The sequence below is a fragment of the Protomyctophum bolini genome (genome assembly GCF_963924005.1).
Source record: "Protomyctophum bolini genome assembly, chromosome: 14".
Taxonomy (NCBI): Eukaryota; Metazoa; Chordata; class Actinopteri; order Myctophiformes; family Myctophidae; genus Protomyctophum; species Protomyctophum bolini.
The window spans coordinates 37,715,565-37,743,346 of NC_137875.1; the positions used below are offsets into that span (position 1 = coordinate 37,715,565).

General features: G+C 45.3%; 1 protein-coding gene across 1 annotated transcript in view; it reads right to left on the minus strand.

Moving 5' to 3' along the window:
• Positions 1–118: 118 nt before the first annotated feature.
• The window catches only part of cep170aa (centrosomal protein 170Aa), a 76,500-nt gene continuing 48,836 nt past the window's right edge, over positions 119–27,782 (minus strand). Inside the window, 13 exon segments of the mRNA XM_080782469.1 lie at positions 119–3,855; positions 4,422–4,473; positions 5,325–5,418; positions 6,115–6,203; positions 7,310–7,477; positions 8,222–8,462; positions 10,138–10,444; positions 12,238–12,288; positions 13,058–14,812; positions 15,357–15,477; positions 17,308–17,415; positions 22,447–22,799; positions 23,944–24,333. Coding sequence (XP_080638595.1) covers positions 3,500–3,855; positions 4,422–4,473; positions 5,325–5,418; positions 6,115–6,203; positions 7,310–7,477; positions 8,222–8,462; positions 10,138–10,444; positions 12,238–12,288; positions 13,058–14,812; positions 15,357–15,477; positions 17,308–17,415; positions 22,447–22,799; positions 23,944–24,333 — 4,085 coding nt within the window. The 3' untranslated portion in view covers positions 119–3,499.

The following is a 27,782-nucleotide window of genomic DNA, read 5'->3' on the forward strand; positions in this document are numbered from 1 at the left end:
GGCTGGATATGTACCGAGGCTACATTCTTGATACAAAGGGAACTGTAATGTGGTAGTACACATACTTTGTGATACTATCTGATATAAATTTGTTTGAAATCCACTCCACAGACATGAATAAACATCAGAATGGCTCTTTATTAACAATAAGTAACAAATGTAGATAGTAAAACAAATATAAAATACATGAAACATTGAAGAAAAATATTAAACAAAATAAATAAAATTATCTTTACAGGAAAAAAAAAAGACAAAGATAAACACTGATAAGACGATGCGTAAACGACTTAAAAAAATAAAAACAAACGTGTACCGAGCATTTGCCATCCCCTTTTCTTTTTTTGATAAAATGTGACAAAAAGCAAAGTGGCTTGAACTTGAAGTTGCGTTCTTTATATTGTATAAAGACTAGAATAGTTCCACAGAGACGAGGCAGTCGCTCTGGTATCAGACACAGACTGTGACGTTTAGAGTTTAGAGTCCCACCACTGTACTGTGGCGTAACTGCTTCTCTATGGCAAAGAAACCACCACAATCTGATGTGCAAAACAAGAGAAATAACATTTATAGACACGTTTTCTTCCTTTTTATCAATGCCATTCTGTAGTTAAACCTGGCACTTGGAGGCATCAAATATTGAACAATACGGTAAAAGGAGGAAAGGATTCTGGTACCTAAATTCACTATTGCCAAAGTCTAAGGATTAATACATTGTCTTTTAATTAATCTTATTCTAGGACACAGACAATAAGCTGAAGAGATGATTAGAAAATGGCTAGTCCCCCTAAAAGTCGCTAGAAAAAGCAGAAAATTCAATGGGGAAGTGCATGCCTGTGTCTGGATTATTTTACAGTACAGTACTTGTACGCCCCCTTAGTGTAAAAGGGAAGAATGCATCTTCATTCATTGTTTTAGAAGTCACGTGATACGTAAAAATGTTCAAACAGGTTTGTGGGTAGATCAGTCGTTAGCTTGAGAGAACGCATTGTCCTTTAAGACACATTAGAAGTTTGGACCAAACAGTCCTTGTAAAATCGCCAACGTGTTTAGATAGACATTAGCAAAACAAATTCTAGCAGCTTTCTCTAGTCCATAGTTTGTAAATAACGGGTCATAAAAATGGCGATGAAATTATATAAAAAAACTATGGACTGTATAATATGACACTGCTGTAGTCTTTTGAGGAAGTCACAACAAAAGATTATACAGAGTTATATGTTATATGTTACACAGTATCTGAATGCAATGAAGGGCCCCTGTAGAACAATGTTTCTGTCTTCTGCTAGTGCAAAAAAAAGAAAAAACATCAGCCATGACAGAAAAGGGCAGACAAAAGCCAAATGTACATCAAAGTACATTGGACATCATGCGAAGTGCACTGAGTTTCAGTGTACAGTACAAACAAACAATTAAAAAAAAGCTTTTCACCATAGCTTGTCAACTGAATCTTTGATCATCATCAAAACTTTGAAATCAATCTGTTGTTGAAATACTGTAGATAACAAAAAAAACGATTAACAGCAAACAGATGAACTGATACGGTATGTCCAAAAATACAATTTCTTTTCCTTTTTTAATTTTGTGTGTGTGAGTGTGAGTGCATGTGGGGGTCTCTGTGTTTGAAATAATAATAATAATAATAATATTGGTACAGTATGCTACTGGGTGAGCTTGGTTTGCTAACAATTTTAATGGCATTTGAAAACGATTGTTGGTTCACTGGTTTCCCAACAGCAGTCAATGGTGACCACCATACCATTCTACATTAGGGCGGCAGTGGTTCAGGGGTTGAGTGGCCGGATGGGAACCGCAAGGTTAGTGTCGAAGTGTCCTTGAGCAAGACTCTGAACCCCTAATTGCTCACGATGTGCAGGTTGGTGCCTTGCATGGTTTCCTCCACCATGGGTGTATGAATGCATGTGTGAATGGGTGAATGTAATGCACTCTATCTATGTAAAGCGCCTTTGATAAAGGCGCTATATAAATGCACCATTTACATTAGTGAGGTTAATTACAAAACATCAACTTCCTGATAGAAAGCATGTGTGCATGCACACACACACACACACACACACACACACACACACACAACAGGAGCTACTGTATAAGAAGGGGAAGTACAGGATGAAAGGCAGGAGAAGAGGGAGGCACTATAGAAATCCATTTCAGTCTGCTATAGGATTCTGTTAGTCTTACTGGGCCAGTGGACGGAGTTTTAAGTCACATTATAATGAGAGTTCTGTGGTTCTATAGGAGTTTTGGAGATTTAATAGTGAGATTTAATCTGTTCATGAATTTGTTTGGCTTCAACTTGGGCACTTCATGAGATGGCAAACAAACTGTTCTCTCTATTGTAAATGAGTAAGGAAAACGTTGCAGTGTATAGTGCACTGCATTTCAGCATAGTGTGTGTTTACATGGCATCCGATATTGCAAGATTTATTGTACATTGGATTCTGTTGTGTACTGACAGGGAGTATAGTTGTACGGGTGAACCAACCAACGGTGATGCTGCACTTTAAGGCATGGTCTTTGTGAAGTTAAACCTAGTTTATTCTGTATAAAACAAGCTATACACGGCTCATAATACTCAATACATCAGCTCAACGCTGTGAGACAATATTAACACGGTGTGATCCCGTAGAAATGTAAGGAGGTATGAGCCAAGTGGCTCACAGCCTCTGTGAGACATGATGTCCATGATGAGCTAAAAGAAAATCTTACAGGGGTCGTTTCAATTTATATTTAGTTGCGCACCGGTATTGTGCACCGAAAACAGCAGCAAGCTCACAACAACACGTGTCGCAGAGAGCGTGTCGATCTGCTATTATCGGCGCATGACAACACGTGCAACAATATATGAATTAAGCCTCACCGTTACACGGTATAAATTATGATATATGGTCCAGACACATTAGAGAAGGTTTGAGGAGGAAAGCTGGAGGGAAGAGCAGAGATTGCGCAAACCACAGGAAGTTGACCGTTGATATACTACGGTAGCAGTTGGCCGGTATGCACATGATACCGTTTATGGTCACGCTACTCATGTAGTAGCATCGCATGACGGTGTCCATTCATTCACAGGGCTGTGTTTCCGTTCAGGAGTGTGTATCCACGATCCATCGACTTAAGGTTTGTGGCCTTTTTTTGGCTGCTACACTACATGGGGGTTTCTGTCCATTAGGGGCTATAGTTGTGTGTCCATTAAGATCTGCATCATCACCCCAGTGTCCACAGGAGTCCGTCCATTCATTCAGACCTTGGAGAACAGTTCACCGCAGGTCAGGTCTGATAACACTTGCCGCTCCCTCTAAATGAAGTCAGCATTATTCATAATCTCATCCCCCCGAAAACACAGGGAAGTTTGGTGGTCGTTGTGTCAATGAAGTCTGTTTCATATTTCTACTGTGAGATCTGAATCCCCAGCCTGGCGTTTTCAATACACTGTACAATTCTTTCAGAGGAGAGAGATCTCACATGCTTCTGTTTTCCCCGGGGCTCACTTCTGAGCGATGGCCTCCTCTCCGCTCGGTCGGATGCGGCTGAACGGCAGCATCCCTCTGCCGGCTCCGCCGATGCCCACGTCCTGCAGGTTCCGTGCCGTCGTCGTGTCCTCCGGCTTGGCAGAGGCAGAGGTCCCCTGTTGTCCCCTGTTGTTGACGACGGTGGCCCCGGGCCCCGGCAGGATCTCCGGGAGGGGACCGGGGAGGACGGAGGAGGCTTGGTGGGATCCTCCGGGGCTGGTTGCCTTGGGGGCCCCTTGCAGGGGCTTGGTGGGGGTGGTGGGGCTGGTGGCCAGGCCCAGGGTGGTCAGGGCGTCCAGGGTGCCGTCTGGGTCCACCATCACGTTGATCACTGTGGAAGTATAGGAGAAGGAGAGTTCAAAGTGAAGTGGAATGGAGTGATGGTTCCTCCCATGCTGTTCCCAAGTGGGTGTTTGTGTCAACCAAACAATATTACTCCAATACAGTACTGTACTGTACTATACTATACAAAAAGTCATCATTAAGTTCGTCCCAATAGAGGCAAAATCTATACCCCCCCCCCCCCCCAAATAAAACAATTAAAAAACATAATTATTTTATTTTTCCCCACAAAAAAGCAAGGGATAAATGTACTAAAATAAAATAATCTTTGAAAAAATAGCCAATCTAAAACTCACATCTTGTTACATGAGATTTTGACAGACACAAAAAGTAGTTTGCGCTTACATGAGTAAGGTTTGTGGGGCTTTATGTGGGTCTGTGTGTTTTTGTGTGCGTTTGATTGAGAGAATGTTGTTGTTGTCTACAGGTACATCGTGTTTCATGCTCCTATGTATGTGCGTGCGTGTGTACGACGTGTGCGTCATGAAGGTTGCTCTTATGTATGTGCGTGCGTGTGTACGTGCGCGTCATGTATCCATGCCTCTTTAACGGTACCTTGTAGCTGTTTCTCTACTCTCTTTAACTCCAGTAGAATAGAGGAGATCTCCTGCAGAAATGAGAAAAGGAAAGCCACAGTGACACCAGCTCATAAAACCATAATATCTTCATATCACTATACGTTCCTATCTGTGCTCTATTGTTCCGCTGTGTAAAGTGACTATACGTACATTTACTCAAGTACTGTACTCTAAGTATAATCGTGAGGTTCTTTTCATTCACCTATAAGTATGTGTACTTTTTACTCCACTACAGTTATTTGACAGCATACATTTAACCACTCCGGCTATTCAAAAACATCCAAGTTAAAAAAAAGAAATTAAAGATCTGAGATTTATTTTACGATAGTACTGTAAGTATATTTTGAGGCCAATACCTTTGCACTTCTGTGCAAGTAAAAGTTTGAATTTTAAGTTTGCCTTTTACTTGTAACAGAGTATTTTGTTATATTGTGGTGATACTTAAGCAATATTACACTTCAGTGATGCTTGCGGAACTCGACTCCGTCTCGTTCCTGACCGCATCACTGTCGTGGCAATAATCACGTTAACCCACACCCTCGAGTGTAATATTGCAATTCTACCACAGTTACCCTTAAAACTATTAAAATCGCTGAAAGAATATATTTTTTTAATGACAGATGTAGTCACTACGACCACAACCTTCCCAAGAAACTAGCTAGCCTAGCCACCGAGTTTGCTAGCGCTCTGGGAGAACATAGCAGCTGAATTCTTTGTTTTGATTAGGTGGTGAACAGTGCTGGTTTAACCCACGGCTAGAAGGCTGTTTCAACCAATCAGATTGCTTCCTCGAAACGACCTGTGGTAGAATTTTACTTAAACAAAGGATCTGAATACTTCCACTGTGCTGTTCAGATACCCATGCAGAGGGTTGCCCTACCTTGTTGGTGGTTTTGAGGAGCGGTATGTCACTCTCAGATCTCAGTTTGTTCTCAATCTCGTCCCAGTTCCTGTCCTTGTCTTTGAACAATATCCTGGAGCAAAATGACTTTGGTTACACAAGCACACAATGTCAAACTGCAGGTGCTTACGTGCATGCTAAAAAAATGCCCTTTGGAATGATATTCAATTCTAATGCTGCGTCATCGGTGCCCATACCCGAGGCGGGGGTTGGCGAAAGGGCCTTTCTGTGTTTGCATGAGTTTGCATGTTCCAGTGAAATTCCCCCCGGTCAGGTGAAAAGAAAGCAGCTTGGACTCCTCATGCATAGAAGGAGGCATGAGGTCAGTCCGCTGCCCCCCCAGGTTGGCAGAAGAAGTGTAGCACCCAGGATTACATTAGAATTCACTGGGTTGCAAAATCGTGGGATAAAAATTATAGGGAAAAATAAATTCTAATGCTGTTCTATTCCATTTAGAATGGCATGTTTTTGTATTCATGTGTGATGTAATGTGTGTATTTGCTACTTGTAGCCAGGCTACATATTGGTTACTGAAATGACCCAAACTAACTTTATCAAAGCTTATTTTTTATCTTAAATGTCCACTCAGTCATTGTTTAGCAAATGCTATGGCTAACATGTTATAATATTTATTATATAGTTGTTATAATGTCGTAAAAATGTTTATTATATAGGCAATTATACAAAAAGTATTTCAAAACAAAAGCAATGGCAAATAGTTGTCTTGGTTCCAGGATCCAGTGGGCCTTTAAAGCTTTAGTTGTTTTACCTGATTTTTCCTGCCGTCTTGTCAACAGACTGTCTGATCTTGGAGGACAGCTGAGACACTGAGGTAATCAGGAGACTGTCCAACACCGCCTGAATGGACAGAGGACAACACCAACTACAGTCAAACACTGAAAGGAAAACTGAATTTCATCATTTGAAAGAAACAAACGACAAGCAATGTATTGCAGTAACTGGCTCGAGAGCAACTCAAAATACAATTTAACTGAGCTTAGCTTAAGTTCAGGAAGAATACCTTGGCAAGGCATCTCAATATCCAATCAGTAGTACTGTAGGTTCGATAAAACCAGATGAACGACAAAGTTGTTTGTAGTGAAAGTTGTTTTGGGAGGATGTGAGACAAGAAGTGAGTTGACTGTCTACAGTCAACTGTACTTTACTAATTAAAGATTATTAATTATAAAAAAAGAAATCTAAAATTTGACCAGCACAACTGTCGAAACGGCAGAAAGCAGTATTTATTTGCCGTTATCATAATTGTATTATGTTTTTCTTGCAATTTTGGAAGTAAAATTTTAGTCAGGTTAAGGGGTTAAGCTACTTGCATTCAGAAAACAATGAAAAGGGTTTGAGAACCACTGATTTATGAGAACCAAACCCATTGATGGCAGGACTACACACGTCCTTGTTATTCCTCTGGTACTGTATGTCACCACGTTACAGTATCTCTCCCCACTGTCCCCAGTGTTGTTTTCGTCGACTAAAAAAAAAAGTTCGTCGACTACCTTTTCTCACTGACAAAAAACGAATGGAAACTAAATGAAAACTAAGCTACGATGACTAAAACTAAGACTAAATATACTGACAATTTCGTCGATAAATAGAAACTAGACTAAAATGTTAGGAAGGGACTAGTGGACAAGAGATCCAGTATAAGTCATTTCACACTTGGTTGCATGCTGAAAATATTTTCAGCAAGTGTAAAAACACTCATTACGACGGCATCAAGGCCCGCCAAAAGACATTTTAGCCGACTAAAATCTGATGACATTTAGTCGACTAAAACTAGACCAACACTAAGACATTCCAGGTGACTAAAATGTGACTAAAACTAAATGAAGTTTCAGTCCAAAGACTATGACTAAACTAAAATCGAAATGTGCTGCCAAAAACAACACTATCTCTCCCCCCTCATGTTTATTTCTCCGCTCTCTCTTCACCACCTCCTCTCGTCTCACCTCCTCTCGGTTCCAGGTGCGTCTCCTCAGAGCCCGGGGCTCCAGGCTGTCGGGAGCGCGTGGGCGGAGCTCCACCGGCCGCCCGTTGATCTCGGGCGCCTTATTGGTCGAGATCACGGGCGGGATCTTCCTGAAGTTGAGGCTCTCGTCAAACACCCGATCCACGAGCTGGGTGGGGAGAGAGAGAACAACAAATGGTGGGGAGAGAGAGAGAGAGAGGGGGAGAGAAAACAAGAGACACATAGAGAGTGGGGGGGAGAAGAGAGCGAGACACGAGGGTCGAGGAGAGGAGGTTAGGAAACAACATATCTCAGATTCTCAGTTGTATACGTATTAGATGAAAATGTGCGATAAATGAGAAAGTTAAAAGCTCTTAAGGGTAAGCTAAGCTTAGTGAGGGGTTGCCAGTCAATAATACTCCAGTTCCTCTCATGGCAAAGAAAGAAAGAAAGAAAGAAAGAAAGAAAGAGAAAGATATAAATACCTCCCACGATGGATATAAAATCCAGAAGCAGCGGTGTTTTAGCCACCAAAAGGAGTCAGAGTTAGGGCCGATTCATACTCCTATTTTAGAGCCGAATAAAAGTCGGTTCGGCTCTGTAGAGCCTACAATGTGACGTCATTTGAGGTTCGGGGGGGGGGGGGGGGGTACCGTCCTAAAGTCGTCTCTTCGGCGCTACTGAAAATGTCTGACGAGCCGAAATCATTTCGGCACTACAGCGCCGAAACAGCGGTAAAATAGTAGAGTATGAATCGGCCCCTTAGCCATCTTTAAATCAGAGCGACAGCAGCAGCAGCAGCAGCAGGGTGTCTGTCTGTCAGGACTCAGGAGGAGCGATGTGCACATGCGTTGGAGGGACGGCCAATAATGGACGAGGAGAAGAAGAAGGAGAAAGAAAGAAAGAGGGGCACCTTTTCCATGCCTTCCTCCTGTATGTCCGGCTGCAGCAGCGCCGCAACAGGGCGCCGCGCGGCGGGCGACGTCGTGCCTACCTCTTCCCGGGTGTCGATGGCCGATCCGGGCGTGGTGGCGGCGGTGCTGGCCGTGGTGCTGGGCGCCGTGCCGGACGAGCTGACCGAGTCGATCTCCCCCGCCACGTCGTGGATCTCCCGCGCCAGGATGGCCAGGTCCTTGGCCAGGTCCTGGCTGATCCTGCGCACACAGGGGAATAACCTGTTCAACCAATCAGACGGGACGGGTTCCTTTTTAGGGCTCGAGGCAAAGTGCATTGACATACTGTATATATATCATCATCATCATCATCATCATCATCATTATCATTATCATCAGCTTGTAGATCTGCTATTTTACAATAGCTAAAGCATAACATAATGCTAACACCAAAAGGGGTTAAAGGCGGTTACGCCGCGCGGACCAAAGCCAACTCCAGTTGTGAGACACGATATTTTGGACCAAACAAATAATTACAAAGAAGAAAAACAACAACAAAAGTGTTGTATAACCTGCCGTTTTTTTTCCTTCTTTCTAATTCTTTGTTCGGCCCCATGTTTGTTGTCATGATTTGTCACAACTCGAGTTGGCTCTGTACGAGGCTTTAAAAGGTCTTTAAATAAATACTTTTTTGGAAAAGTCTATGAGGAAAATGAACGGGGAATCATTTCCTGGGCCCTGGTAGGGGGGCGGGACTGCGGCGCTAGTCTATTGACGTGTGTTAAACAATACCAGTAATCTAGTAGCCAAACTACGACTATAGCATGACTATTACTCAGTGACTCAAATTAAGATTAACATACAGTCTCACTGGAAGGCATTGTTTTAGCTGTTTAGCTGTTTTGTGTAATGCATGTCACAGTGAGTACATTGAAGCAGTTTCCAGCACTGCCTTCAACATTCAAGCTGTTTCAGACATTATTATTAATAATTACGCTAAAATTCATGTTCAAAGATTTTCAGCAAGATATGTGGCACGGCATGGCAAGATAATACTAGTAACACTAGTACAGTAGCACAGGCTGGGTGCTAATAATAATAATAATAATAATACAGACATGACAAACCTTTGGTTATAATAATAATGTTTTTTTATCCACCTATTTTATACTTTCAAACATCTTCGACAATAGCAAAATGCAAGCTCACGTGATGCATGAGCTTGTAGATCAGCAATTATTTGCACATTTTTTAAAGTGGTCACAAGATATAAAACAAAAAATTCTAACGATATATAGGACGCTACAATATCAATATCAAATCATATTATCCAATAAAAAATACAACATATTGTTGGACTAACACAGTTTTGACCACTTTATACTGGAGAAGAAGATAAAAAAGGATCTCTGTCACGTTTTGTCTCTACTTCTCCAGTTTTCCGACGCTCCTGTTCACTGTAGGTGTGCAGAAGGACTTTTTTTCTTTTCTTTATACTGAAATATTGTGTGGATCGAGGGCCGAAACTGCAAACTGACAACTAACCCATTTAGGCCTGACGTCGAAAAATTAAAAAAAAAATCTTCTAAATGGTGACAATTTTCAGAAAAACCTCATGTTTCTGTATCAGTGGCGCTCAATATTTCACGTCAAGGACCCCAAACATGATATGTAATTGGCCACCGACCCCCCCATCTGGAAAATATGTTGTTCCAGGAACCTCTCATGCAGAAGCAAAGATTTGAGTTAAAAACGTCTGAAAGAATATACATTCAAAGATTCGAGGCATACATTTTCACGATTTTTCAAAAAATAGCAGACCTACAAGCTCGTAGCGCGCCACTCGGTGTCCGCGCTATGAGCTTGTAGATCTGCTATTTTTCAATAGCTAAAGTATAACAAACACCAAAAGGGGTTCCCGCGTAAAAATGGATACCTGGCAATCTCCTCGCTGTGCGCCGTCCAGTCCCTCATGTACTCGTCCTGCTCCCTCGCGCGGTACTTCATCACCACTCCTCCCGGGCCCGTCACCGTGCCGGGGGGCGTGGCCGGGCCTCCGCCGCCGCCGCTGCCCGTCCTGGAGCCGCCGCCGCGGTGCAGGACCGACGGGGGGTGATGGGGGCGCAGGTGGTGGTGGGCGCGCCCTCCGTGTCTCGGTTGGAGGTTGCGGTTGGAGCCGAACTCCTCCTCCGAGGTGGAGCCGTACTCCGGAGGCAGCCGTCTCCACCTGCTGCTGCTGGAGACTGGGAGGGAGGGAGGGAAGAAGGGAAGACCGTGTTTATTGTTTTTTTTTAAATGCGTCTGACAAAACTACGAGGACAAGTTTTCAGCCCGACATGGGGCCTTGATCATCAGGTCGGACCCAATCTGAGAATCCCATCGTCAAATATTCGGGGAAAACAGCGCTTCCGCCTGACAGTCTGTCTTGAGAGACTATAGGTCTGACCTGACTGTTGGTGGAATTGTAGCCTCGATACCCAAGGCTTTCATTTCGTCTGCGCGACAAAATGAAAACTGGAATTGTAACCTCATGGGAGCTTCATCGGACTGATGAAGACCTCTCTTTTTTATTTTCAGGATTCAAATTTACACCTAATGATGACAATGCTGCTGTATGAGGCAACAGACCGGAGAGTCATTAACTTTAGTTTTTTGTGGTTTTATGTTACTGCATTGTTAATCGTATACTGTGTATAAGACTGTTAAAGCCAGGCAAAGTCACATATTGTATCAGCGACGAAAGCCAATATTCTTTCTGTCGTGCTTACTATTCCACTAAGACTGAAGGGAGGAATGTTAGGGGCTCTCAGTGGACCATGTTCCAAATGACAGGCATGTTTTGTCATTGTACAGTATGAAGTTATTACCTCATACTCGGTGCTGGGAAACTCCACCCCACACAGGGTGAGGTTTCCCCATTCGCATTATTATGGTCATCAGCGGGGCAAGGCTGGTGATGATGCTGCAAAACTATTGAAAAGCTTTACCGCTTGTTAACGTTTTTAATTTTCCTTCATGCACAGCTCAGCTGCAAGAACTTTTTTTTTGTGTGAAAAATGTAACATAAAAGAAATGGCAACACAAAACCTTAGCTGGTTAATAATCCCGCCACCTGAAAGCACCCCAGGGCAGCCTATACAGAAGCGTCCCACAAGGGTTTGCGGAAAGCCTTGGACCGAGCCCGGGAGGACATGTTAATCTACACAGGGTTCCACAGTGGTCACAGTGACTGCGTCAACTGTAGCCCACAGACACCGCGATGAGACAACGTCATGCTCTCTCACCTCTCCACTCATAATTTCAGAAGGGGAAATGGGATGACATTTTTTTTGTTTTTGACCAACACTCCGTGGCACTAATATATATATGTCCACAAGGAGGAGCATCGTTCCAGGCGCATAATCTTCTCCCTGATGTTATACACTGAATGAACACCACATTTGGGGTGTGTAGTAGTAAGTAAAAATGTCTGAAATGAATTATTGGTTGGTCAGAAGAGCATTCGAGTCATCTTCATCACTGTATTATATGGCTGAATTAGACGGGTGGGGATCACACAGTTAATAATAATACTGTAACGCACGTTGCCAGACCTGGGTTACTCTACTGGTGCTGCTGTTATGCTTCATTTCTACATGGAGTAAATGTAGATAAGCTAAAGTTTGGTTCATGACACAAGTACAAATTAAGCTTTTACTCTTGTGTAATTACAACCCTTTCCCCCCCATCGACTACTGAATGATTTTCTTATTTGGTCTTTTATCATAAATATGGTAATAAATAATACACTCACAAAATTGTTTCAGTTGCACCAAGGGAAGTTAAATGAAACGTTCTATCAGTGTAACCCAGGTCTGACACGAATGGACGCACACGCACACGCGCACACACACACACACACACACACACACACACACACACACACACACACACACACGAACACACACACACACACACACACACACCACACACACACACACACACACACACACACACACACACACACACACACACACACAGAGTAGCGGTACAGTACCCATCAGCTCCTCCTCGGTAGCAACACCCTCATGCTCAGGCTGAGGGCTCTCTGGACGGTGAAGACCAACACATCACAATGGAAACGTTGGAAACAACTCAATGAACACGTCACCGACACGTGATGTACACACACACAATACTTTGCCAGGGAATGAAGGGTCTATCTATAGTACCCACCCTCCAAACCTTCAAAACCCGCCCTCAAGACCCACCTCTTCAACATTTGCCTTCCCCAGCTAACCCTTTTCACTGTCTTGTAATGTTCTTTAGCTTTTAGTGTTTTTTTTCTTACCTCTGTAAAGCCCCTCCCATGTAAAGCGTCTTTGGGTACTCAGAAAAGCGCTATATAAATTTGAGATATTATTATTATTATTATTATACTCGCACAACGCACACCACAATACATACAGTATACATTATATTATTCAAAGGCCAATAATTGATTCTGACCTATAACCTGAATAAGAAAGTCTGATGGTAATCTCTACAAATCCACCTAGCGTTTTAGATTTTCTTTTAACCTCACACTCAATTTAAGTTTTAAAATAAAGAAGCACAATACGGCTTGAGTCATTTAAAACCTGTTGACAAGTAGTCTGCATGTTTTAAGCCTTTTTAGTGTCTAGATGCATAACGTTATGGTATAGTATTTGAAAGGCATTAAAATAACCCCTAAGAGAGTTTTAGTTAAACACAGTAAAACCCTATGGTAAAAAAAAAAAACAGACCAGTCTGAAGCGAGTGGTGCAACAACAGCACCCCCTATTGGTAAACACACACTACACAGGGGGGGGTGTCATCATCATTATTTTGCTCACCTGTGGGAGAGCAGTATCCCGACGTGGCGGCGGTCTTGCTCCTGGCCTCCGTCAGCTTGGACACGCTGTTGGCCCTCATCCTCAGCCTGCTCTCCGTGGGCGTGGAGGAGCGCAGGCCCAGGCGCAGCGCCGTCTCCGCGGACAGCCGCTGAGACGAGGAGGAGGCGGAGGAGCCCCGCCCGGGAGGCGGCGCCATGCACTCAGAGTCGCTGCGCGCCGACGACACGGAGGCGACGCGGTTCCTCCGCGGCTGGGCCAGCATGTCCAGGCGCGCCGACGGCGTGCCCTTGCTCCGGCCGGACGGCGGCCTGGAGGTGGAGCTGGTGGTGGACACCTCCGAGGCCACCGACATGCGGTCGGTGTTGTCGTTGGCCACGTCCGTGTCCGAGGTGTTGTCCCCCAGGCGGGCGCGGCGGAGGAGGGAGGCCCTGGTGGGCCGCGGCTGTGGGAGGGAGGCCGTCTGCTGCTTGCCCAGGGAGGACGTGGTGGCCGCCTGCAGGGTGCGGCTGGTCTTGGAGGAGGAGCCGGAGCCGCCGCCGGAGCTCTTGACGGACCGGCCGTCCAGCTTGGACTGGAGGAGGTCGTCCGTGGTGGTGGTGTGGTGGGAGCCGCGCAGGCCGGAGTACGCGGGGCCGGAGTACGACGTCTCCTGGTCCGAGGAGAGGATGTCGGAGATGGGGAAGGACGACGTCTGGTCGTCGTCCGTGAGGTCCAGAGAGGCCTGGCGAGCCCTGGAAGAGGCGGACGACGGCTGGACGGTGGTTCGTCGCGAACCGCCTCCCGTGGCCTCCGTGGTGGCGGTGGTTCGGCTCTTGGTCTTCCTAGACTCCAGGCGTTCGCGGGCGCTGGCGCTGACCGCCGCGCCGCCGCCGGTCCTGGAGGACACGGCGCTCACGTTGCTCTTCTCGCGGTGCAGGCTGCTCAGAGAGCGCCGCTTCTGCACGCTGCTGCCGGTGGCTTTGATCCTCTCCGCCTCTCCTCCGGTGGCCGTCACCTGGCTGGCGGTGCTGGCCGTGTCCACGTCCGACTCGGGGGAAATGGAGCCGGCCCGGCGTTGGCCCCCCTGGCCGTTGGTCTTATTGCCGCTCCTCTGGTGCTCCAGCTTGTTCTCGTCCCGGAGCTTGGCCTCCAGGAAGGCCATGACGGCCTCCGTGTCCTTGAGCAGCGTGGCCGTGTCCATGCTGCCCGCCGAGTCGCTGCGCTCGCGCCCGCCCACGCCGCCCCGGTTGATGCGCGGGATGAGCTCCGAGGGGACGTTGGCGCTGGGCTTGTCCACGGTGAAGCTGCCCTGGCGCACCAGAGGCTTCCCCCCCCCTGACGACTTCCCCTCGCCGCCCGCCGTCTCCCCACCTCCTCCTCCCTTCCTCTCCTCCGACCTCTTCCTTCGCTCGGCGCTGGAGGAAGAGGCGCGAGCGTGATGGGGCGGCCTGGACGGGGAGGAGGTGGCGGAGCTCGGCTTCCGTCTGACGCCCGTCATCTCGCCGTCCTCCTCCAGGGGCGTGAGGGACTCGTGTCCGTCGCCCTTGTGCCCTCGGAGGTTCTGCTGGCTCTCCTTCTCCTGGGGCTCCGTGTCCTGCTTCTCCCCGATCTCGGACCGGCTCAGGAGGCCTTTGTTGTTGGCACCTGCACCGGGTCTGTTATTGGCCCCCCCACCCCGGGGGTCGTCCCCCCCGCCGCCCGGGAGCTGGGGGAGGGTCCTGCGTTTGCGGTCGCTCAGGCCGGGGACGGACGACGACGACTCGAACGAGTCCGTTTCTGTGTGGAGACATCGAGATGACAAATGGGTGTCAAACTAGTTTTAGTCGACTAAATGTCATAGGATTTTAGTCGACTAAATCTACAGTTGATTTAGTCGACTGAGTTGTATTTTGGCGGGCCTTGATGCTGTCGTAAATGACCGTTTTTACACTTTGCGCGTTGTGAGCTTGTAGATCGGAAATTTTCAGCATGCAACTAATTGTAAAATGACTTATACTGGATCTCTTGTCCACTAGTCCCTTCCTAGACATTTTTGTCTAGTTTTTATTTGTTGACCAAATTGTCGGTATATTAGTCTTGGTTTGAGTCATCATAGCTTAGTGTTCATTTAGTTTCCATTTAGTTTTCGTCAGCGGAGAAAAGGTAGTCGACGAACATTTCTCATCTCAGTTTTAGTCGACGATAAAACAACACTGATGTCAAACAAATGTACACACACAATGGCAGTAAAAATTATTTGCCTATACGTTAGGTTTTGTCTGCTGTTCTATTAATTTCTGTGAAGTGTCAAGGTTTCCCCTGACTGCGTATACCACTGTACCTCTCTCCTTGTGCAGGAAGGCGGGCGTCGTCTCTGCTCCAGAGCCCTCGGGGTCCGTCCTGGTGTGATTGGCGGATAGACTGGCCCACTGAGACACCCAGCCAGTCTCACCAGCATGGGCCTGGGAGGGGTGGTGGGGGATGGGGGGGTAAAGAAAGAGGAGGGGGGGGGGGATGTGGGGTGAGAGAGACCAGTCAAAAATGAGCAGGAAGATATAGTTGCAATGATCCAGCATAGCAACAGTGTGTGCGGATGGATGTACTGTGTAGAAAGAAAAAAAACATACCCTGACTTAGGGAGAGATTTAAAATCCAGACTTGTGCTTAGTTCACACTCACGTAATCATGATTGAAACATGGCAATTCATTTCAGACATCTTATTTGGTCAGCGTTTTGCGCCTTGTTCTCCTCGTCTCCTCACACAGTGGGAAGGGGTTAATATAATAACCGATATCCATCAGGACCACAGAGGCCAGTACAGTACAGCATGTACTGTACCATTTTGACCAGAGATTAATAAGAACCCTTAACAGCGACGATGATGCCTTTATAACATTGTAGTAAAAAAAAGCCTGTCACAGTGCATCGCGTTTCACGTTAAAAGAAGTAGAGTCGCCCGGAGGGCAGAGCATGGTCTGTCATCTCGTCCTGATCTAGGTCACTCGATTGGTCTCCCCCCCCCCCCCCCCCCCCCCCTCCCACCGCCTGAGAAGGCGAGGCAGTGGAGGGTTTCAAAGCTGCAGGAGTATATGACTGTCTGAGTCCCCATTATAGACAGCTCGGCCATCGAGTCTTTAATCTCATCTTCCTCACATTCTAAACTACGGTACGACGCACAGTAGAGAGAGAGATCTCTGCTGTGGCTGGTTTGAATTGTGTTTTAGGTATAGCGACTTCTTTCTTTTTTTCCTCATGTACTGGCGTTGGAGTATTAGTATACAATGTATACTATATTATGAAGGCATGTTAAGTTAACCTATTTTTTTTGCAGGAACCCCTGTTGGTGTTTTAATCATTATGTTTAGCTATTTTTGAAAAATGGGGAAAATGTGCCTCAAATCTTTGAATATATATTTTTACAGAGTGAACATTCTAACTCAAATCTTTGCTTCTGGGGAGGTCCCTGGAACAACATATATTCAGATGGGTGGGCGGAGGCATATTACATATCATTTTTGGGGTCATTGACATGAAATATTGAGCACCACTGATTTTTCAGAAAACTGTCAGCTTTTTTTTTTAAATTCAGGACAAAATGGGTTAAAAGAGATACAGTATATTGGGCCGGGCCACACTGGGGGATGGAATTGGTTCTGCAACGCGGTATGATGCCACTATAATCAATGGAACCCAGCTGCGGTACTGTACACAGGTTGTGCCGTAAGCTCTGCCATGTGAATCTATTTTTTTCACGCGAGTGCTCTATTTTGTGTTAGCGCAGCCCTTCGCCTCGCCTTCAGAGGGAAATAAACTGTATATATATAATACGGAACTCCCCGCGGGACGGACAAATTGTCGCCACCTATAGCTGCGTATACGGTTCTGTTCCGTCCCCCAATGTAGAATGTATAGTACAAGATTTTCCCATTCTGACCCGAGATCAGATTCTAAAAAATGTCTTCTATACATCCTGACAGTTTTCTGAAAAAGCCACGTTTCTATGTCAGCGGTTCTTCGATTTTCTTCCCCAAAAATAGCAGACCTACAAGCTCATAGCGCGCCACTCGGTGGCGCGCTATGAGCTTGTAGATCTGCTATTTTTCAATAGCTAAAGCATAACATATAATGCCAAAATGGGTTATGTCAGATGCAATGGACATAAATAGACATGGTCCACGGTGAGTCATAGACTGATGGTGTTAAGGCACAATGAGAAGGAGAGAGAGAGAGAGAGAGAGAGAGAGAGAGAGAGAGAGAAAACAGCATTGTTTTAGTTATGAAGCCACCCTACCTCCTTTGTTTTGTCTCCAGTCTCCTTGACTCTCCCCAACCCGGCCTTCAGCTCAGACCGTAATAGTACAGAGGAGTCTGGATTCTGGTTCTGGTCCACTCCAAACACCTGTGGGGGGCGGGGGGGGGCATTTCAACTGTAAGCCATTTTATCTGGAAATCATCTCAAAAACACATTGTTTCTTCTCGTATTGATGTGTGTGTGTGTGTGTGTGTGTGTGTGTGTGTGTGTGTGTGTGTGTGTGCGTGTTTGCTACTTTCAACCTGATGACCATGTTTTGAGCATGTATTTATACATTTTTTCTCAACCCCCCCCCCCCCCCACCAAACAAAATAACAGATCTACCAGCAATGAGCTATTTTTGCCATTAAAGTCCTACGATGAAATATATAGGGTTTAACCCATTCTGGGGCGGGAACCCCTTTTGGTGTTAGCATTACGTTATGCTTTAGCTATTGAAAAATAGCAGATCTACAAGCTCATAGCGCGCCACCGAGTGGCGCGCTACGAGCTTGTAGGTCCGCTATTTTTGAAAAATCGGAACGAACGACTGACATAGAAACATGGCTTTTTCAGAAAACTGTCAGGATGTAGAAGAAGACATTTTTTTAGAATCTGATCTCAGGTCAGAATGGGTTTTACGCAGTTCATGTCCACGTGTGTGAAACCAGAGAACCACTACATTAGTATGTGTTGCAGCACAGCTCAGACGGTCCTTTGTCACGAAAAGCTGATTCAACGGCACGACGCCCTTCATCACGTAAACCCATGTCATCATAGAATCCTACCCCGAAAGCAAGCAAACACACACTCTCTCTCTCTTTCTTTGTGTAATTCAAGCGATGCATGGTACATGATAGGTATAAGTGCCATGGCAACCTGAAAACACAATAATGTGTGCATAAAAGACACACACACACACACACACACACACACACACACACACACACACACACACACACACGACATAATGCTCATTTAAGAGAACAAAATGGAGAGTGCGGAAGCAAGCGAGAGCCAGGCGCTGTAGGCAGAGTGCCAATTAGAGTGTCAGCTAATTACAGCTATTAGCATAACAACACATGCCTTTTAGAATGCAGTAAAAAAGTGACTGAAGTACAACCACGCTGGTTACTGAGCCCTCTATGTTTTAGTAATCCCAGGCGCCTCTCTCTTAAAGACACAGCTCGGTATAGACCTTTTAGCTTATATCCGCTAAATCATCTTCACTGGCTGTAAAATGGACTTCCTGAAATGCACCGACATGCCCTCCACTCCACTAAAGCCTTTATTATAGATTTATACGTTAAGTGCATGCCGGTGTCACGGGGGCCAAAAATAGCTACAGTATCTACAAGCTCACAACACATTGCTTTGATGTGTAACCGAGCTCTCCTGCACTTATAGGGAACCGTCAGAGAAATAGAAAGAAAAAACATGGTCGCTTGAAAACCAAAGCTGCAACCATTTATGATTATTTTAGGTGTATTTATTTTTCATGCTGTGTTCCCTTAACTTCCCTATATGTAATGTCATTGCGAACGCAGTGAGCACTAACTATGAGACCTAGCAGATCATGTCTGTCTGTCTGTCCCGCTGTATCCAAATATGGAGTGTGTTGCATCAATCACAAACAAATCACTCAGCTCCATATATGGGCACAAAAGGGGCCAGGTCCACATACGTATACAGTAACATTTTGTGTGTGTGTCAGACTGCCACAATAGCTGCGTTCGCTTCCCGCGTTAACGCGTCTTACTGGTGTAAATGTATTCCACTGTTTGACCGTCTGTTTTTCCGTGTTGTGTTTCCTGTGAGGACTGCGGATGAAAATTAGCAACTGTGCTATATCTGGTGTGTTTACGTCCATGTGACGTCTATAAGGGCTCGTATTCGGGGAGGCCTCATAGCCTAAGGATCTGTATTTCTTCTTAGGAGCTGTGGGGAGGGAACGGAGCTGGTCACGTTTGAGTCTCTAAACCCTGTCTCCAGATACCTCCTTCTTATGCTTTCTTATATTCTTAATTATGTATACTAACTCTGCACTAATGCTCTGTGCGCCATACTTTGTAGGGTGACTTCACGTCATGGGACTATAACGTCACGCTGTCGACCGTCAACACTATGCAAACACACTGTGAGCTTGTAGATCTGCTGTTTCTTGGCATGCATCACGAGCGCACAACTAAGCATATAATTAAGCATAACGTGTCTATGAATAGTAAACTTGAGAGGCTCTACAACAGCCTAATAATTACAAAACTTTCTTTTTGGCTAGACTACACATTTCCTTCTGTTAAACCAGTAATTTTCACTGTACTGCAAGGCAATTTTGACATGGGTATTTAAGCTGAATATCCTAAAAAGATATATACACACCGGTATATATTTTCAGTCAAATGGCTTCCTTAGCCTAGCATTGTTATAACTGCTTCTCACTCGTCTCATTGCCCTGCCCCTTCGGAGACATGTTTGGTCGGCTGTGGGCGTGCAGTGGGTCGGTGGCTTTTCCAGGCTCCCTGGAGCGCTGTTTAATACAAGAGGGCAGTGTTTGATGGAGCAACTCTCCCAGGGCTATTAGAGAAGCATTCGTTTTGCTGGTAGGTTTTGTCAGAGGACGGAGTCGTGGTGGTGGTGGTGGTCAAGGAATCCATCCCCGAGCCACATAGCTTGGTTTAGTGTTATGTTAACCGAAGGCCACACCCACAACACCAGAGGGAGATCAACAACCCAGATTCGGCACAAACAAGGGACTCAATTATTTTCGCTCCTATTCCACCAAAATGTGGAACGCCCGACCAACAGTCATTAAGACAATGCGAATCCCTTGACTCCTTCAAAACCGCTCTCAAAGGGCACCTACAGTACGGACGGCTGCAATTCGGAACTGGCCCCCGTAAAAATCTGAATCCTCCCGGCAATACTGCACTGAAATTGTTTTTTTCCAAATAACTTTCCTGTTCATTTAACCAAATACAATAGCTACAATAATGTGGGTTCAGATCAGGACGATAGGCTTTCCACAGTGATTCCCATGGCAGGGGGTGTCAAAAGGAATCGGAGGTGACTGGTTGTGATGCGGAGCAGAGTCCAAACCTAAATTGCGTTTCATCAGAGGCGGGGGAGTTAAGCCATTTTGAACGGTAACCCCTTTTGGTGTTATGTTATACTTTAGCTATTGCAAAATAGCAGATCTACAAGCCCATAGCGCGCTACGAGCTTGCAGGTCTGCTATTTTTGAAAAATCGCGAAAATGTATTGCAACTTTGAATATATAATTCTTTCAGAGTGAACGTTTTTAACTCAAATCTTTGGTTCTGCATGGGGGGGGGGGGGGGGGTGTCTGGAACTACATATTTTCAGATTGGGGTCCGTGGCCCAATAGAGATAACTCTGGGGGTCCTTGACATGAAAAAGGTTGAGCACAACTGACATAGAAACATGGGTTTTTCAGTAAACTATTAGGATTCAGAAGCCTTTTTCTTTAATCGACCTTCAGTCCAAAATGGGTTAAAGTCATCATTCTTTCTCTCTCTTTCACAGGAGATTTAAGTGGCTTCTTGTGCATTTCCACATGCTATTCCATGAGTATAACAGAACAACGATTGAATGCTCGATAGGTTCATATGGTTTGAATTACTCTCACTCGCTCAAAACCCCGTCCATTATTTACACAAGAAAAAAAAAACCCTGGCAGAGAAAGGCAGATCTACAAATGCGATTTGAAGTGCCTTTGACAGGAGAAGGAGATGCACAGTTGATTGAGGTTGAATCAGTTGCACATGTTCCATCGACAACATGGCACTGATATGCAGCTAAAACATAAATAATTCTACCAGCTGTGCTGTGGTGGTAGTAGTGGCAGTGGGGAAGTTGTGCAAGTCTACACACACACACACACACACACACACACAAACCACACTAACATGTTTATATTCGGCCCAGCCAGCGTGCTTTCTGGTCTAGAGGGGGGGCACGCTTGCAGCACGCTTGGTATTTTTGGTCATAAAAGCCTGGATACCGAGGCTGATATTCTGTTAACCACTGAAACCCTATGTAGTTGACAAGCTCTATTGGCTCAATACTTTTCCGAGTCTACAACCAAATCTATTTGCCAAAAATAGATTGTTCAACAAACGTTCGCCTCAGAATATGGACACTTAAACACTAGGTTTTTATGTGGTTATGGATGCCCTTTGTTCATGCCGAGACGTATCACAACTCAACTGAATTAACCATGGGTTGACAAACACTGAGGTAGATCAGCACATGATGTGGAAGAATTATATATTTTGATACCATTGTGAATCAAAATATGTGCAGCAGGTTGACTTTGACCCTGGGCCCATTCTGGGCGGGAACCCCTTTTGGTGTTTTAACTAAGCATTATGTTATACTTTAGCTATTGGAAAATAGCAGATCTACAAGCTCATAGCGCGCCGCCGAGTGGCGCGCTACGAGCTTGTAGGTCTGTTATTTTTGAAAAATCGTGAAAATGCGGCACAAATCTTTGAATATATATCCTTTCAGAGTGAACGTTTTATTTTATTTTGACGTCAGGCCTAAATGGGTTAACTTACATGTTGTTTTTCGGTCCAGTTACCTGGTATTTATTATTTGGATGTGCTTACTTTTGTATACTTTCTGAAGATGGACTCCCAGAAGTGCCAGATCTGGATCTACTTTAGATCATTTTTAGAATTAGGAATTAGCAATTGCCTGATCCCTGCCCACTACTTCAGTGTAAGATCTGCCTTATTCTTCATTAAATACTTAAACACTACGCTGGTACCAACAGGACCCACCAACGAAAGATCAATGGATGGACATTATTGAGGAACTGTATTCTATGGAAAAACTAACATTCATACTGAGACTACAAGAGGATAAATTCTATAAAAAATGGGAAAAGTGGAATCTCTTCTCTCAGCCTAGCGATATTGCAATAGAATTTCATTGAATGTTTATTGTAATATGAAAAATGCAGCCTTTTTTCTTTTACTTTCTGTCTTTTTTCTTTTTCTTTCCCGTATTGTCTTGTTAGTTGAGTTTATGTCTGTCTGAAAAAAATAATACTTAAACACTATTCTTGTTTGTTGTCACTCGGGTTCGACTCTTGTCTACATCCATGTCACCCACCTTGTCTATCATGCGCCTGGCCTCCTCCTCCTCCGGGTTCCTGTTCTCCAGTTCGATGGTGTACGTCCCCTTGTCGCTGCCCCCCCCGTCCTCCGCCGCGGCCTCTCCCCTGGCGGCGGTCGTCGTGGTGGTGGTTCCGTTGTTCCCCGCCCCGCCGTCCGAAGCCCCCTCCTCCTCTCCGACGGGACTGGCCAGACTGGAGGGGCTGCCCGTCTGCAGGCCCCCCGTGCTGCAGGCCGAGCTCTGCTGTGTTCCGACGCTCTGGTCCTCGGACCTCTGCTTGAGGAGCACGCGGGCGGCCGTGGGAGCGCCTGCGGCCAAGGTGGCCGATATTGGCATCGGAGGACCCCGACCTGTACGAAGAACAACGGGCGAGAGATACTGTACGTGTTAGAGAGACGGAGTCAAAGCAAAGCAGCTAGTGCTCAAGTTCAAGTTATTTATTATTTGTCTCCCGAGGAAGACATTTGTCTTCGACAAAAGGAGCCCGCACGCAAGCGTAGCCCTTATGCCCACGTCACCGTTTTCTATGACTTAGCCCATTTAAAAAAAAACTATTTTTCAATAGCTAAAGCATAACATAATGCTGACACCAATAGGGGTTCCCGCCCCCAGAATGGGTTTTAAAATAGGGTTCATGAAGTGCATGAGGAAGAAATACTTTAACTGCACTTGACTCAAAAGCAGACGCAGCACTGTCTGCTATAGTGTTTGAATACTCAAAATGTACGCAGCAATTTTGTCCAGTTTAGCCGAGTCTACACTTTTGCCGATCACAAAGAGCTGCACTGTGCTTAATATAGATACAGTATAGAAGAGAATAAAATAGGAGCATTGATTTAACCCCACACAGGGCTCTATCCTTTGTCCCCCTCCCTTTTCTGTCTATACACCAAAGTTCTTTGGCCAAAATATCCATATCTACAGGCTCACGTGGTGTCGCAGTGTGATGCACCGTGAGCTTGTAGATCCATTTTCACTGAATGTCTGCCCATTTTTGCCAAATGTTTGTCGTCTATTATGGTATGCCCAGGCCAGAATAGGGACGGTCACGGTATAAGGTCCATGTGGTTAACTCTGGTGAATGTGACAAGGACCTACATATCCCATGTTTTTGATTGAGCCGAGTGAGAAAGGCTCCTGTTTTGGGGCGTTGTTGTTTGTTCTTTGGGGCAGCAAAGCATTTGCCTTTGCTGCCTCCAACCTTGTGGAATGCCCTCCCTCTAAGGCACTCAGAGATGCCCCCACCCTCCAAACCTTCAAAACCGCCCTCAAGACCCACCTCTTCAACATTGCCTTCCCCAGCTAACCCTTTTCACTGTCTTTTAATGTTTTTTTTAGCTTCTAGTGATTATTTCTTTTTTCGAATAAAGTTGTTTTTAATGTGCGTTGTTATCTCTGTAAAGACCCCCCCCCCCCATGTAAAGCGTCTCTGGGTACTCAGAAAAGCGCTATATAAGTTTGAGATATTAGTATTATTATTATTATTATTGTTACCCGAGTCTGCGTTGTTGATGGCAGCCGAGGTGGAGATGTTGTACACCTTGGGGTGAGCGGGGGGCTGGGGGCACAGCAGCGCCTCCCCGCCGGGCCCTCCTACTCCCACCACCAGGGGCGACGTCTGGGAGAACGAGTACGAGCGGCGCTTGCGCGGGTTCTCCTCGTCGATGAACTCGATCATGAAGGCCGTGCGAGGGCCTCCTCCTCCCGGGGGGGCTCCGGCTCGGGGCCCGGCTAGCGTACCGTTGGCTCCTCCTCCTCCCCCGCCCGCCCCCGCCTGGCTGTGTGCGGCCCTCAGGCGCTCCTCCAGAGCGTGGCGCCGACCGGCGAAGCGCAGGCCCACTCCGTTCTCTGAGTCGCTCTGAGTGCCGTCCTCATGCTTGCTGCCTGTTGTTTAAGGGGCAGACAAAGAGAAAGGGTTGCGGTTATGCGGTATACAGTACACCACGCTGTTACTGTATTATAGGTGTTCAAGGTCAAGGACGTACTGTAGACTCCCGTCTGAAAAGGTTTTGTGTGGTGGGGATCCCCCCAAAGGAGAAGATTTGTGTTTAAAACCCATTTAACGTTCACTCTGAAAGAATATATATTCAAAGATTTGTGCCGCATTTTTTAACGATTTTTCAAAAATAGCAGACCTACAAGCTCATAGCGCGCCACTCGGTGGCGCGCTACGAGCTTGTAGATCTGCTATTTTTCAATAGCTAAAGCATAACATAATGCTTAGTTAAAACACCAAAAGGGGTTCCCGCCCAGAATGGGTTAAAAAAAAATAAAGATTATTCAAAAACAAATCCAGCACAGCACTGTAGTTGTCACCATACATTACACAGCAATAATGTGAAATGATCCAATATTACAGCGATATAACAAATTCAATATCAGGTCAAAATGTCTTGATTTTCATTCTGTCTTTCAACAGTGTAAAGGAAAATAAATGAAAAACAAAACCATAATAGTGTATATTATACACGAATTCATCTAAATGATGGATTATGGAAGGGGGCCTTTGACAAAAGGGACAAAAAAAAGCCATAACATAGCAAGCATCTGCCCCAGACGACAAGCCTAGCAATCACAGAACATCACTAACGCTTGCCAGCTAAAATTACACTACGTGCGTTATGTTATGGCAGGTGATATCTTTCCACATAAATCCTGACAAGAACCTTAACAGAAGAAAGAGCAGCCTTTCCTTGAGTCCTTGTGAATGAAGATAACTACAGCACCACCATTCAACTTCACGACAAAGACAAAGCGGTCCCATAAAGACAGTCAACCCATCCTAAAAAAAAGACCACCTTCGAGGGCAAAGACAACATGAAATAAACTCTAACCTCTGCGAACTCTAGTCTAAATCTTAACCACGTTCAACCTGGCGTCACAATATCACAGACAGGAAATGTACTTACTGACAATAGTGGAAATAGCCAATCTACACACTCACAATGTGCTTAGCAGACCATCTAGTTTCAGCCACGCAAAACACCGTCACCACATGACAAAGACAAAGTATAAAATAGGGCTTAACTGTAAGTGGTTCATTCGCCACTTCGAAATAGCTCCTAAATAGGGCAAACCGACCACCTTACCTTCCTACACCGTGGCTCTTTCTCCTGTCCCTATACGCGCCGCCCCTCTGTCTGAGACCCAACTAGCATGTCGTGTGCGTTGGCAGCGTCGCTGTGTGCAGACTGTGTGCCACGCTAATCCAGACATGCCACCACAATGTGATCGACCCTGCCTACTTCACGGGCAGACAGAGAGAGAGAGAGGGAGAGAGAGAGAGAGAGAGAGAGAGAGAGAGAGAGAGAGAGAGAGAGAGGGAGAGATGGATGGAGGGAGGGAGGGAGGGAGGGGAAGCAGCAGGGGAGAGGGAGGGGGGGGGGGTTAGAGCGATGGAGGGGTGGAAGCAGAGAGAAAACGGGGTAAAGCTGGACGGGGTGAGTGGGGGTGAGCTGGAGGAAGTAGGAAATGACAGGGTGGGGGGTTGGTGGAGTATAGTAATAATCTAACAAGAGACTTGGTGGAGGAGGAGGAGGGGTTGGTCGGTACTCAGGATGTGGCACGCTGCTAGAGACGACAGCCAGGGCCAGTCACATTAACCCATTAGAAGACCGGCGGAGGCCCATTCCACAAATGCCTTCGAAAAATCTTGGTTCTCTAACTTTTTTTTGTAATTCAAAATTATTCAATATTTGAATCTTTTCAAAAATTAAAAAAATAGCAAATGTATACAAGCACGAAGTGACGCCCTGTGAGCTTGTATATCTGCTATTTTTTAAATAGCCAAAGTAAAACATTTAAAGTGACACAGAGAGGTTCCAATGGGTATTCAATATTCAATATTTTTTTCAAAACACTGTTAATAATTAAAAAAATGTCAAAAATAGCAAATGTATACAAGCACGAAGTGACGCCCTGTGAGCTTGTACGTATATCTGCTATTTTTTGAATAGCCAACGTAAAACAAATTAAGTGACACGGACGCTTTCCCGGTTCCAATGGGTATTCAATATTCAATCTTTTTTTCAAAACACTGTTAATAATTTAAAAAATGTCAAAAATAGCAAATGTATACAAGCACGAAGTGACGCCCTGTGAGCTTGTATATCTGCTATTTTTTGAATAGCCAACGTAATTTTTTTTAAAGTGACACGGACGCTTTCCCGGTTCCAATGGGTTGAAAAGTTCATTGAGAGAGTATAAAAATGCATTTGGGTCAATTTGTACACTCTCAGCCAGGGGTTGCGTTTCTGCTGAGGATTTCACTGTGAGTGGCAACACCGCCAGTCAGTCAATAAGGCAAACGGTCAGTAATTCACAAGAGGCTTCGGAAGTACTGCAGGAGGGGAGAATAATACACTAATAATACATAATAATAATAATACACTAATGTGACTTTAGATGAGCCAGTTTACTGGCCATTACAAGGCCAATTCCTGCAGCTGCATATCCCCCTCCATTCTCTTATAACACTTATGAAGAATATAGCATTGCCCAAGAAAGTGCTATTTAGATATTTCGTAGGCATCCATCCTTGGAGAATAATATAAGACACATACAGTAGCAGCACTCTGGCACTGTCCTAGTTCACGGCTGTACAGTACTTGCAGCATGTTTCACACAGCAGTCTTTATAAGCTTTATATAGTGATAGCTACGATATTCAAATGTACATCCAGGTTTGGTAGATGACCGTGTGCATGTTTTAACATTTCACTACGTCCACTGGTCTGCAATCCGTTCAGAAGAGAAGACAGCATTGGTGCTCCGTGGTCAAGCAGGCTATAATGGCACTAATCAAATACTTTTTAATATATGGGCTATGAATTTATCCATGGTCACCGTTCCACTCTCTCCTCTTCCCGGTTTGGAATTGAGCCTGTATATGCATTTGTTTATGTTTTCACAGTAAATATATGTGCTCCCCTGAAAGTGGTGCAGCCACTTCCTTACGGAGCTATGTGTGTGGCTGGGTGTCTGGCTGGGTGCCTGGGTATGAGCACGGATATAGCATGGTTGTTTTTCCGGGTCTGGAACTTCCGGAGACCCCACGGGGACCCCCCACACACGGAGTTGTACCATTTTTTTTTTTACAAAGGACTGGTGATGACAGAGGAGGAAGATGGGTGACACAGAGTAACTGCTACAGTAGTACAGTAAACAACTTAATCCTAATTTTAACCCACGCAACCAACCAACCTAATGTCAAAATGTAAGTACCGGTACATGTAACCGTCGCTAACCTATTGCCTTTAACCTGAACCATCTCTAAACCTACAGTATCGCCTGACCTTAACGTAACCATTCCTTACCTAATTAATTACCTAACTT